Source organism: Heterodontus francisci, unplaced genomic scaffold (genome assembly GCF_036365525.1).
Source record: "Heterodontus francisci isolate sHetFra1 unplaced genomic scaffold, sHetFra1.hap1 HAP1_SCAFFOLD_900, whole genome shotgun sequence".
In the NCBI taxonomy this organism is placed as follows: Eukaryota; Metazoa; Chordata; class Chondrichthyes; order Heterodontiformes; family Heterodontidae; genus Heterodontus; species Heterodontus francisci.
The window spans coordinates 197333-211273 of record NW_027140321.1 but is presented as its reverse complement, the minus strand read 5'-3'; the positions used below and the strand labels follow the sequence as shown (position 1 = coordinate 211273).

The 13941-nt window shown below is 55.5% G+C and overlaps 1 protein-coding gene across 1 annotated transcript in view; it reads right to left on the bottom strand.

Moving 5' to 3' along the window:
- tmc4 (transmembrane channel-like 4) overlaps nucleotides 1–13050 on the bottom strand; it is a 29940-nt gene extending 16890 nt beyond the window's left edge. Inside the window, 7 exon segments of the mRNA XM_068025264.1 lie at nucleotides 411–558; nucleotides 4184–4329; nucleotides 5274–5371; nucleotides 5856–6008; nucleotides 6805–6947; nucleotides 8740–8980; nucleotides 12479–13050. Of these exon segments, the coding sequence (XP_067881365.1) occupies nucleotides 411–558; nucleotides 4184–4329; nucleotides 5274–5371; nucleotides 5856–6008; nucleotides 6805–6947; nucleotides 8740–8980; nucleotides 12479–12527 (978 nt within the window). The 5' untranslated portion in view covers nucleotides 12528–13050.
- Nucleotides 13051–13941: the final 891 nt, after the last annotated feature.

Below are 13941 nucleotides of genomic sequence, written 5' to 3'. Positions count from 1 at the left end.
AGGAGTGAGGCAGGGAGAAAGAGGGAGAGACAGAGTGGGAGAGGGAGAGAGAGACAGAGAGCGAGAGACAGGGGGAGAGAGACAGACAGACAGACAGAGACAGACAAACAGAGAGTGGGTGGGAGTGGGAGAGAGACAGACAGAGATAGGGGGAGAGAGACAGAGAAACAGACAGAGAGAGAAGGATGGTGAGAGAGTGACAGAGAGAGAGAGAGAGAGAGACAGTAAGCGAAGGATGGACAGGTAAAGAGGTGACGGAGAGACACACGTTACTGGGTCCGGTGTTTTGTAAGTACAAATGTCTGTCTCTCATTGTACCCCCGACTCCAGCCCCCCACTCCCCTCCCTGACCGTCCTTGGTCCGCTGGCTGGACTCTCCCTGTTAATGGTCACACTCGGGCCACTCTGACCTGTAATTCCTGGCGGATGCTGTTGTGTTTGAGGCGGACGGCAGTCTCCTGAGTGATGCAGAAATCCCATCCAGCGAAGACTTTATTACTGTAGTTACTCAGGCTCCTGTCACCATGGAACAGGCTGCGTTTAAAACCCATCACTGACCTGTGAGGGGGAGAGAGAGAGAGAGAGATAGACGGTGAGAGAGAGATGGTGAGATAGAGGGAGAGAGACGGTGAGAGAGAGGGGGAGAGAGAGATGGTGAGATAGAGGGAGAGAGATGGTGAGAGACGGTGAGAGAGAGAGGGAGAGAGATGGTGAGATAGAGGGAGAGACACGGTGAGAGAGAGAGATGGTGAGATAGCGGGAGAGAGATGGTGAGATAGAGGGAGAGAGACGGTGAGAGAGAGATGGTGAGATAGAGGGAGAGAGATGGTGAGATAGAGGGAGAGAGACAGTGAGAGAGAGGGAGAGAGATGGTGAGATAGAGGGAGAGAGATGGTGAGACAGAGGGAGAGAGATGGTGAGACAGAGGGAGAGAGACAGTGAGAGAGAGATGGTGAGATAGAGATGGTGAGATAGAGGGAGAGAGATGGTGAGACAGAGGGAGAGAGATGGTGAGACAGAGGGAGAGAGATGGTGAGACAGAGGGAGAGACACGGTGAGAGAGAGGGAGAGACACGGTGAGAGAGAGAGAGATGGTGAGATAGAGGAAGAGACACGGTGAGAGAGAGGGAGAGAGAGAGATGGTGAGATAGCGTGAGAGAGGGAGAGGGAGAGATGGTGAGATAGAGGGAGAGACACGGTGAGATAGAGGGAGAGACACGGTGAGAGAGAGAGAGATGGTGAGATAGCGGGAGAGAGATGGTGGGATAGAGGGAGAGAGATGGTGAGACAGAGGGAGAGAGATGGTGAGATAGCGGGAGAGAGAGATGGTGAGATAGAGGGAGAGACACGGTGAGAGAGAGGGAGAGAGAGAGATGGTGAGATAGCGTGAGAGAGAGGGAGAGAGAGAGATGGTGAGATAGAGGGAGAGAGATGGTGAGATAGAGGGAGAGACACGGTGAGATAGAGGGAGAGACACGGTGAGATAGAGGGAGAGACACGGTGAGATAGAGGGAGAGACACGGTGAGAGAGAGAGATGGTGAGATAGCGGGAGAGAGAGAGATGGTGAGATAGCGGGAGAGAGACGGTGAGACAGAGGGAGAGAGATGGTGAGACAGAGAGAGAGAGGGAGAGAAACAGTAGGAGAGAGGGAGAGAGAGCGAGAGTGGGAGATGGTGACAGAGAGGGGGAGAGGAAAGGTAGGAGAAAGGGAGAGAGGGAGAGAAACGGTCGGAGAGAGGGGGAGGGAGAGAAATGGTAGGAGAGGGAGAGAAACGGTGGGAGAGAGAGAGAGGGAGAGAAACGTAGGAGAGAGGGAGAGGGAGAGAAATGGTAGGATAGAGAGGGAGAGTGGGAGATGGTTAGAGGGAGAGGAACGGTAGGAGAAAGGGAGAGGGAGAGTGGGAGATGGTGAGAGAGAGAGGGAGAGGAATGGTAGGAGAGAGGGAGACAGAGAGAGAGGGAGAGGAACAGTAGGAGGGGGAGAGGGAGAGTGGGAGATGGTGAGAGAGAGAGGTAGAGGAATGGTAGGAGAGAGAGAGAGCGAGAGGGAGCGAAATGGTAGGACAGAGAGGGAGAGTGGGAGATGGTTAGAGGGAGAGGAACGACAGGAGAGAGGGAGGAACGGTAGGAGAGAGAGAGAGGAACGGTAGGAGAGAGAGAAACAGAGAGAGGGAGAGGAACGGTGAGAGAGGGAGAGGAACGGTGAGAGAGAGGGAGAGGAACGGTAGGAGAAAGGGAGTGGGAGATGGTGAGAGAGAGAGGGAGAGGAACGGTAGGGGAGAGAGACGGAGACAGGGAGAGGGAGAGTGGGAGATGGTGAGAGAGCGAGGGAGAGGAATGGTAGGAGAGAGAGAGGGGGAAATGGTGAGAGAGGGAGAGGAACGGTAGGAGAGAAGGAGAGAGAGGAACGGTAGGGGAGAGGGAGAGTGGGAGATGGTGAGAGAGAGGGAAAGAGACAGAGAGGGAGAGAGAGAGATGGTGAGATAGAGGGATGGAGACGGTGAGATAGAGGGAGAGAGAGATGGTGAGATAGAGGGAGCGAGATGGTGAGATAGAGGGAGAGAGATGGTGAGATAGAGGGAGAGAGATGGTGAGATAGAGGGAGAGAGATGGTGAGATAGAGGGAGAGAGATGGTGAGATAGAGGGAGAGAGAGAAATGGTGAGATAGAGGGAGAGAGATGGTGAGATAGAGAGAGATGGTGAGATAGAGGGAGAGAGAGAAATGGTGAGATAGAGGGAGAGAGATGGTGAGATAGAGAGAGATTTTGAGATAGATGGAGAAAGATGGTGAGATAGAGATGGTGAGATGGAGAGAGAGATGGTGAGATGGAGAGAGAGGGAAAGAGAGAGAGGGAGAGAAACAGTAGGAGAGAGGGAGAGAAACAGTAGGAGAGAGGGAGAGTGGGAGATGGTGACAGAGAGAGGGAGAGGAACGGTAGGAGAAAGGAAGAGAGAGGGAGAGAAAAGGTAGGGGAGAGGGAGTGAAACAGTAGGAGAGAGAGAGAGAGGGAGAGAAATGGTAGGAGAGAGAGGGAGAGTGGGAGATGGTGAGACGGAGAGGAATGGTAGGAGGGAGGGAAGGAGAGAGGGAGGAGAGTGGGCGATAGTGAGAGAGAGGGAGAGGAATGGTAGGAGAGAGGGAGGGGGAGATGGTGAGAGAGAGGGAGGGGGAGATGGTGAGAGAGAGGGAGAGGAACGGTCAGAGAGAGGGAGAGAAACAGTAGGAGAGAGAGAGAGAGGAATGGTAGGAGAGGAGAGTGGGAGATGGTGAGAGGGGGAGAGGAACGGTAGGAGAGAGAGAGAGGAACGGTAGGAGAGGGAGAGGGAGAGTGGGAGATGGTGAGAGAGAGGGGGAGAGGAACGGCAGGAGAGAGAGGGAGAGAGAGAGGAACGGTAGGAGAGAGGGAGATGGTGAGAGAGAGGGAGAGGAATGGTAGCAGAGAGAGAGAGGAACAATAGGGGAGAGGGAGAGGGGGAGATGGTGAGAGAGAAAGGAACGATAGGAGAGAGGGAGAGGGGGAGGAACGGTTGGAGAGAGAGAGGAACGGTAGGAGAGAGGGAGAGGGAGAGAGAGTGGGAGATGGTGAGAGAGAGGGAGAGGAACAGTAGGAGACAGAGAAAGAGAGAGGAATGGTAGGAGAGAGGGAGACAGAGAGAGGGAGAGTGGGAGATGGTGAGAGGGAGAGGAACGGTAGGAGAGAGGGAGACAGGGAGAGGGGGAGATGGTGAGAGGGAGGGGGAGATGGTGAGAGGGAGAGGAACGGTAGGAGAGAGGGAGTGGGAGAGGGAGACCGAGGGAGAGAGCGAGGGAGAATTGGAGATGGTCAGTGTGGGCAACAAAGGCCATGGAGCAGGGTCAGAGGGTGCAGAGGGAATGGAGCCAGGCGAGGGGAGGGGAGAAGAAGGGAGGGTGGGGACATGAGGAGAGGGAGGGAGGTGAGTGCCTGAATGGAGGGGAGGAGAGGGAGGGAGAGAGGGAGATGGGGAAAGCTGAACCCTTCTCTCCCTGCCCTCGAACTGGCGAGGGTGGAGGGGTGTCCCAGGTGTGGCCCCAGGCGGGACGAGAGCCCGCGTTCCGTCCATTCTGCCCCGACACAGCCCCACCCCACACATCCCCTCCTCCTCACCACCCCGCCCCCCCGCACATCCTCTGGCCTGTCTGTGGAGGCCCCCCCCAATACCTGTGGACAATCCAACAGAAGGTTAGGAGGAAATAGAACACAATGGTCAGCAGGTAGGCGAGGGACGAGTTGTAGGTGAACCCTCCAATTCGGACATTCTCCTTGGGGTAGAAGCCGTAGAAAATGTAGGAGAGCTCGAGGAGACCCTGCGGCAGAGGGAGAGGGGCGTCAGCGTCACACAATAACATTCGCGAGCCTCCGACCCGGCCTCAGCTCATCGGCTGCTGAAACCCTCGTCCGTGCCCTTTCTCCCACCCCTCCCCAGATTCCCGGCTATTCCCACCCTCTCCCTCTGCCCGTCTCCCGCCCTCTGTAAACTTCAGCTCACCCGAAACTCCTGCTGCCCCACCCCACTCCCATGTCCTAACTTGCACCCAGTCCGGTTCACCCCTCGCCCTCCTCCTCCCTATCTGTGCAACCTCCTCCAGCCTCGATAATTCCGAACATCATGCTGAGGCAGTGTCGGCCTGGATTATGGAGATCAAGACCGAGAGTATAGACATCTCCCTCCGACAGTGCAGCACTCCCTCAGCACTGACACCGGGGGAGTGTCGGTCTGGAGTATGGAGATCAAGTGCTAGAGTATATACATCTCCCTCCGACAGTGCAGCACTCCCTCAGTACTGGCACCGGGGGAGTGTCGGTCTGGAGTATGGAGATCAAGTGCTAGAGTATATACATCTCCCTCCGACAGTGCAGCACTCCCTCAGCACTGACACCGGGGGAGTGTCGGTCTGGAGTATGGAGATCAAGTGCTAGAGTATATACATCTCCCTCCGACAGTGCAGCACTCCCTCAGCACTGACACCGGGGGAGTGTCGGTCTGGATTATGGAGATCAAGTCCGAGAGTATATACATCTCCCTCCGACAGTGCAGCACTCCCTCAGTACTGACACCAGGGGAGTGTCGGTCTGGATTATGGAGATCAAGTCCGAGAGTATATACATCTCCCTCTGACAGTGCAGCACTCCCTCAGTACTGACACCGGGGGAGTGTCGGTCTGGATTATAGAGATCAAGTCCTAGAGTATATACATCTCCCTCCGACAGTGCAGCACTCCCTCAGTACTGACACCGGTACGACACTTACCGTTCCTGACATTATGTCCATGAGGTACTCGTAAAAGCTCACCAGACCCAGGCGTGTGGGCACGTACCCTGTACAATTTCCGCTCAGCACAGAGGCAGCTGAAAGGATAGACAGACGGGTTAGCTGTTACAGAAATCTGCGGCTCCCCAGTCCCGAACGTGGCACCGGTTCCGACCCTCGCTCTCACACTGACTCAGTCTCCATGCAATAACATTCTCCACCTTCCTGGTCACCCCTCGTTGAGGGGTCAGTCCCCATGGGGAGTCCCGTTCTCCCCCCAGCGAGGGGTCAGTCCCCATGGGGAGACCCATTCGCCCGCCCCCAGCGAGGGGTCAGTCCCCATGGGGAGACCCGTTCTCCCCACAGGGAGGAGTCAGTCCCCATGGGGAGACCCATTCGCCCGCCCCCAGCGAGGGGTCAGTCCCCATGGGGAGACCCGTTCTCCCCACAGGGAGGAGTCAGTCCCCATGGGGAGACCCATTCGCCCGCCCCCAGCGAGGGGTCAGTCCCCATGGGGAGTCCCGTTCTCCCCCCAGCGAGGGGTCAGTCCCCATGGGGAGACCTGTTACCCCAGCTCCTCACCTGTGGTTAGCCCCTGACCGTTGTCGCTGACCCTCTCAAAGACAGTGACGGGGATCACCAGGAAAATCGCAATCAGCGAGAAAGTACAGAGGTTCAGGACCACGAGGAAACGGAGGAAGTTGAAATAGGAACCGATCCCTGTCCCAAAGTGTCCTGGAAGAGGAGAGAGACGTCAGAAAGCACAAGAACACCTCCAATCCGGAATGATCTGTGTTTCAGTGTTTACCCTGCAGAATAAACAGTGACTCTGTACTGTGACACAGTGAGTGACCCTCACCCTGAATAAACAGTGACTCTATACAGTTACAAAGCGAGTGATCCTCACCCTGAATAAACAGTGACTCTGTACAGTTACACAGTGAGTGATCCTCACCCTGAATAAACAGTGACTCTGTACAGTTACACAGCGAGTGATCCTCACCCTGAATAAACAGTGACTCTGTACAGTTACACAGTGAGTGATCCTCACCCTGAATAAACAGTGACTCTGTACAGTTACACAGCGAGTGATCCTCACCCTGAATAAACAGTGACTCTGTACAGTTACACAGCGAGTGATCCTCACCCTGAATAAACAGTGACTCTGTACAGTTACACAGTGAGTGATCCTCACCCTGAATAAACAGTGACTCTGTACAGTTACACAGTGAGTGATCCTCACCCTGAATAAACAGTGACTCTGTACAGTTACACAGCGAGTGATCCTCACCCTGAATAAACAGTGACTCTGTACAGTTACACAGCGAGTGACCCTCACCCTGAATAAACAGTGACTCTGTACAGTTAGACAGTGAGTGATCCTCACCCTGAATAAACAGTGACTCTGTACAGTTACACAGTGAGTGATCCTCACCCTGAATAAACAGTGACTCTGTACAGTTACACAGTGAGTGATCCTTACCCTGCTGAATAAACACTGACTGAGCGTGACGATTCAGGAATACATTACCTTCAATCTGATGTATTGAATTCTTCCACAGCTGCAGGTAGGAAAACACATTTCGGGTTTCTGCTTGAAATTGCAGCTGAGACGGGTAAAGTTTAGTTTTCCACTTGCCACCTTTTGCCTCTGTTGTCCCTTCACGCATCTGCCTGTGGGGTGGGCGAATCCGGGTTAATATTCTCTCCAATCACATATCCAGACCTTCCCTGAACCCCCAAGGTGCCAAGACCGTCAGAGAGAGAGAGAGAGAGAAGCCCCCTCACACACAACTGTCTGGGAATGCACTTGTCAACAGGACCCATCGAGTACTGGTCAGCGTGTGAGGGGTCACTCCCCATGGGGAGACCCATTCCCCCCAGTGAGGGGTCAGTCCCCATGGGGTGACCCGTTCCCCCCGCACAGCGAATGTTCAGTCCCCATGGGGAGACCCATTCCCCCCAGTGAGGGGTCAGTCCCCATGGGGTGACCCGTTCCCCCCGCACAGCGAATGTTCAGTCCCCATGGGGAGACCTGTTCCCCACCCACAAAGCAAGGGGTCAGTCCCCATGGGGAGACCTGTTCCCCACCCAGACAGCGAGGGGTCAGTCCCCATGGGGAGACCCGTTCCCCCCGCACAGCGAATGTTCAGTCCCCATGGGGAGACCCATTCCCCCCAGTGAGGGGTCAGTCCCCATGGGGTGACCCGTTCCCCCCGCACATCGAATGTTCAGTCCCCATGGGGAGACCTGTTCCCCACCCAGACAGCGAGGGGTCAGTCCCCATGGGGAGACCCATTCCCCCCGCACAGCGAATGTTCAGTCCCCATGGGGAGACCCATTCCCTCCAGTGAGGGGTCAGTCCCCATGGAGAGACCCATTCCCCCCAGTGAGGGGTCAGTCCCCATGGGGTGACCCGTTCCCCCCGCACAGCGAATGTTCAGTCCCCATGGGGAGACCTGTTCCCCACCCAGACAGCGAGAGGTCAGTCCCCATGGGGAGACCCGTTCCCCCCGCACAGCGAATGTTCAGTCCCCATGGGGAGACCCATTCCCCCCAGTGAGGGGTCAGTCCCCATGGGGTGACCCATTCCCCCCAGTGAGGGGTCAGTCCCCATGGGGTGACCCGTTCCCCCCGCACAGCGAATGTTCAGTCCCCATGGGGAGACCTGTTCCCCACCCACACAGCGAGAGGTCAGTCCCCATGGGGAGACCCGTTCCCCCCGCACAGCGAATGTTCAGTCCCCATGGGGAGACCCGTTCCCCCCGCACAGCGAATGTTCAGTCCCCATGGGGAGACCCATTCCCCCCAGTGAGGGGTCAGTCCCCATGGGGTGACCCATTCCCCCCAGTGAGGGGTCAGTCCCCATGGGGTGACCCGTTCCCCCCGCACAGCGAATGTTCAGTCCCCATGGGGAGACCTGTTCCCCACCCACACGGCGAAGGGTCAGTCCCCATGGGGAGACCCGTTTCCCCCCACCCCCGCACAGCGAATGGTCAGCCCCCATTGGGAGACCCGATCCCCCCCACACAGCGAGGGATCAGTCCCCATGGGGAGACGCTTCCCCACCCAGACAGCGAGGGGTCAGTCCCCATTGGGAGACCTGATCCCCCCCACACAGCGAAGGGTCAGCCCCCATTGGGAGACCCGATCCCCCCCACACAGCGAGGGATCAGTCCCCATGGGGAGACGCTTCCCCACCCAGACAGCGAGGGGTCAGTCCCCATGGGGAGACCCGTTTCCCCCCCCCACCCCGCACAGCGAATGGTCAGCCCCCATTTGGAGACCTGATCCCCCCCACACAGCGAGGGATCAGTCCCCATGGGGGAGACCCGTTTCCCCCCCCCACCCCGCACAGCGAATGGTCAGTCCCCATCGGGAGACCTGATCCCCCCCCACACAGGGAGAGGTCAGTCCCCATGGGGACTGAACTAAACCTCAACAGTACATCCTTCCCAAGACTGACCTGAGAAGCCTCTTCTTAAACATGCAGATGGGAGCCTCCCTCGGGGAGCAATTATCCTCGACACTCTCAACCGCCTCCTCTGCCAGCCTCTTGGCCCTCCCTCCAACACCTGCGCCCCATTCGTACCCCTCGGCGGAAAGTTGGTGCCTGTTCCTCAAGGACTGGTTGACAGGCCACAGGCTGGATTTGCTAGGCCTGCGATAGGCCGAACCTTCATTCGGCTCACCCCAACAGGGATAATCTGCAACACAAGCAAGGAATCGGGTTCATTATTAAAATGAGTGCCCTATCTCGGTCATCAACTCAGGTTAATATCTGGGGATTAAACAGATGTGGACTCGAGCCCGCAGTCCAGGAACTGGAGCTCCATATTGAGGGAGTGCTGCACTGTCGCAGAGAGATGTATATACTCTCGGACTTGATCTCCATAATCCAGACCGACACTCCCCCGGTGTCAGTACTGAGGGAGTGCTGCACTGTCAGAGGGAGATGTATATACTCTCGGACTTGATCTCCATAATCCAGACCGACACTCCCCCGGTGTCAGTACTGAGGGAGTGCTGCACTGTCGGAGGGAGATGTATATACTCTAGGACTTGATCTCCATAATCCAGACCGACACTCCCCCGGTGTCAGTACTGAGGGAGTGCTGCACTGTCGGAGGGTGATGTATATACTCTCGGACTTGATCTCCATAATCCAGGCCGACACTCCCCGGTGTCAGTACTGAGGGAGTGCTGCACTGTCAGAGGGAGATGTATATACTCTCGGACTTGATCTCCATAATCCAGACCGACATTCCCCCGGTGTCAGTACTGAGGGAGTGCTGCACTGTCGGAGGGAGATGTATATACTCTAGGACTTGATCTCTATAATCCAGACTGACACTCCCCCGGTGTCAGTACTGAGGGAGTGCTGCACTGTCGGAGGGAGATGTATATACTCTAGGACTTGATCTCTATAATCCAGACCGACACTCCCCGGTGTCAGTACTGAGGGAGTGCTGCACTGTCAGAGGGAGATGTATATACTCTAGGACTTGATCTCCATAATCCAGGCCGACACTCCCCAGGTGTCAGTACTGAGGGAGTGCTGCACTGTCAGAGGGAGATGTATATACTCTAGGACTTGATCTCCATAATCCAGACCGACACTCCCCCGGTGTCAGTACTGAGGGAGTGCTGCACTGTCGGAGGGAGATGTATTACTCTAGGACTTGATCTCCATAATCCAGACCGACACTCCCCCGGTGTCAGTACTGAGGGAGTGCTGCACTGTCGGAGGGAGATGTATTACTCTAGGACTTGATCTCCATAATCCAGACCGACATTCCCCCGGTGTCAGTACTGAGGGAGTACTGCACTGTCGGAGGGAGATGTATATACTCTAGGACTTGATCTCCATAATCCAGACCGACACTCCCCCGGTGTCAGTACTGAGGGAATGCTGCACTGTCAGAGGGAGATGTATATACTCTAGGACTTGATCTCCATAATCCAGACCGACACTCCCCCGGTGTCAGTACTGAGGGAGTGCTGCACTGTCGGAGGGAGATGTATATACTCTAGGACTTGATCTCCATAATCCAGACCGACATTCCCCCGGTGTCAGTACTGAGGGAGTGCTGCACTGTCGGAGGGAGATGTATATACTCTAGGACTTGATCTCCATAATCCAGACCGACACTCCCCCGGTGCCAGTACTGAGGGAGTGCTGCACTGTCGGAGGGAGATGTATATACTCTAGGACTTGATCTCTATAATCCAGACCGACACTCCCCCGGTGTCAGTACTGAGGGAGTGCTGCACTGTCGGAGGGAGATGTATATACTCTAGGACTTGATCTCCATAATCCAGACCGACACTCCCTGGTGTCAGTACTGAGGGAGTGCTGCACTGTCAGAGGGAGATGTATATACTCTAGGACTTGATCTCCATAATCCAGGCTGACACTCCCCGGTGTCAGTACTGAGGGAGTGCTGCACTGTCGGAGGGAGATGTATTACTCTAGGACTTGATCTCCATAATCCAGACCGACACTCCCCCGGTGTCAGTACTGAGGGAGTGCTGCACTGTCGGAGGGAGATGTATATACTCTAGGACTTGATCTCCATAATCCAGACCGACACTCCCCCGGTGCCAGTACTGAGGGAGTGCTGCACTGTCAGAGGGAGATGTATGTACTCTAGGACTTGATCTCCATAATCCAGACCAACACTCCCCCGGTGTCAGTACTGAAGGAGTGCTGCACTGTCGGAGGGAGATGTTTCTACTCTAGGACTTGATCTCCATAATCCAGACTGACACTCCCCCGGTGCTAGTACTGAGGGAGTGCTGCACTGTCGGAGGGAGATGTATATACTCTAGGACTTGATCTCCATAATCCAGACTGACACTCCCCCGGTGTCAGTACTGAAGGAGTGCTGCACTGTCGGAGGGAGATGTATATACTCTAGGACTTGATCTCCATAATCCAGACTGACACTCCCCCGGTGTCAGTACTGAAGGAGTGCTGCACTGTCGGAGGGAGATGTATATACTCTCGGACTTGATCTCCATAATCCAGGCCGACACTCCCCCGGTGTCAGTACTGAAGGAGTGCTGCACTGTCGGAGGGAGATGTTTCTACTCTAGGACTTGATCTCCATAATCCAGACCGACACTCCCCCGGTGTCAGTACTGAAGGAGTGCTGCACTGTCGGAGGGAGATGTATATACTCTAGGACTTGATCTCCATAATCCAGACCGACACTCCCCCGGTGTCAGTACTGAGGGAGTGCTGCACTGTCGGAGGGAGATGTTTCTACTCTCGGACTTGATCTCCATAATCCAGACCGACACTCCCCGGTGTCAGTACTGAGGGAGTGCTGCACTGTCAGAGGGAGATGTATATACTCTAGGACTTGATCTCTATAATCCAGGCCGACACTCCCCGGTGTCAGTACTGAGGGAGTGCTGCACTGTCGGAGGGAGATGTATATACTCTAGGATTTGATCTCCATAATCCAGACCGACACTCCCCCGGTGTCAGTACTGAGGGAGTGCTGCACTGTCAGAGGGAGATGTATATACTCTAGGACTTGATCTCCATAATCCAGACCGACACTCCCCCGGTGTCAGTACTGAGAGAGTGCTGCACTGTCGGAGGGAGATGTATATACTCTAGGACTTGATCTCCATCATCCAGACCGACACTCCCCGGTGTCAGTACTGAGGGAGTGCTGCACTGTCGGAGGGAGATGTATATACTCTCGGACTTGATCTCCACAATCCAGACCGACACTCCCCCGGTGTCAGTACTGAGGGAGTGCTGCACTGTCGGAGGGAGATGTATATACTCTAGGGCTTGATCTCTATAATCCAGACCGACACTCCCCCGGTGTCAGTACTGAGGGAGTGCTGCATTGTCGGAGGTGCCGTATTTCGGGATGAGACGACGAGAGGTCAAACCCAGGGCCCCCGTCTGCCCTCTCGGGTGCATGTAAAAGATCCCACAGCTGCTCTTTCGAAGGGGGAGGGGTTTGGGGAGGGGCAGGGGAGTTCTCCTCCGGTGCCTGAGGACCCAACAAACCTTTGAGTTTCCCACTTCTCAAACTATTTTTTTAATATCGCCCCAGGTGCACAGCAAGATCCGAACCGAGTCCGACGCGGTGGGTGGTTGGGGGGGGGGGGGTGCGGGCGGAGGGGGATTAAAAAGGGGGTTAAAGGAATCCCTGGGTGCTCCTCTCGCCCTCCCGTACCTGCTGCCGAGACTCCCCGAGGTGCCACATTTCCTTCGCCTTCTGACATCGTCCAGCGCGTCCCGGTCCCTGAGCGGCCGGGCGTGAAGTTCCGCAGCGAGGAACGGTGTGCGGTGAAATCAAAGAGTGGGAGTTGTAAGGCGACGGCCTGTTAAGGAAGAAAATGCGTCCACTCGCTTGGCAGAATCACCTTTGGACTGCCCCCGGGCGATGGGATGCGGGGAGCGGAGGGGAGGAAGGGAGGAGGGAAGCAGGAAGTAGGTTTGCGTTTAAGACAGTCGGTCAAATTACAAAGCATCCGTCAGTCCTGCAGGTCGGTTGAATCCCTGTCACGTCTCCGACACTCTCCCCTCAAAGAGACATCGCGCCGGCTGCTCCCGGATTGGCCTTTCCCCGGCCGCTCTCCTCTTCAAACTGCTTGTTGACACGGCCAGCTCCCAGCACGGCTGCAAGGAGATGCGCTGGGATCCGGTTACGTGCGTCAGATGGGCCGGACGTAAGGGGGAAGTCACCTCCCTTCTCCCAGCCCGAACTGAAATCCTGTCCCCAAACAGGGAGGATTCACCTTTGCACACTCGAACGCAGCTGAATGAGAACAGCTCGGAGGGTAATCATTAATGAAAGGACGGCTGAGTAGAGGCTGTCTCAAATTACAAAGGTGGGAGCCCACTGTTTAACTCTTAAAATAAAGTCAAGGATTGTGCGGGAGAGTCGGCCTGGATTATGGAGATCAAGTCCTAGAGTATATACATCTCCCTCTGACAGTGCAGCACTCCCTCAGTACTGACACCGGGGGAGTGTCGGCCTGGATTATGGAGATCAAGTCCGAGAGTATATACATCTCCCTCCGACAGTGCAGCACTCCCTCAGTACTGACACCGGGGGAGTGTCAGTCTGGATTATAGAGATCAAGTCCTAGAGTATATACATCTCCCTCCGACAGTGCAGCACTCCCTCAGTACTGACAACGGGGGAGTGTCGGTCTGGATTATAGAGATCAAGTCCGAGAGTATATACATCTCCCTCCGACAGTGCAGCACTCCCTCAGTACTGACACCGGGGGAGTGTCGGTCTGGATTATAGAGATCAAGTCCTAGAGTATATACATCTCCCTCTGACAGTGCAGCACTCCCTCAGTACTGACACCGGGGGAGTGTCGGCCTGGATTATAGAGATCAAGTCCTAGAGTATATACATCTCCCTCTGACAGTGCAGCACTCCCTCAGTACTGACACCGGGGGAGTGTCGGCCTGGATTATGGAGATCAAGTCCTCGAGTATATACATCTCCCTCTGACAGTGCAGCACTCCCTCAGTACTGACACCGGGGGAGTGTCGGCCTGGATTATAGAGATCAAGTCCTGGAGTATATACATCTCCCTCTGACAGTGCAGCACTCCCTCAGTACTGACACCGGGGGAGTGTCGGCCTGGATTATGGAGATCAAGTCCTCGAGTATATACA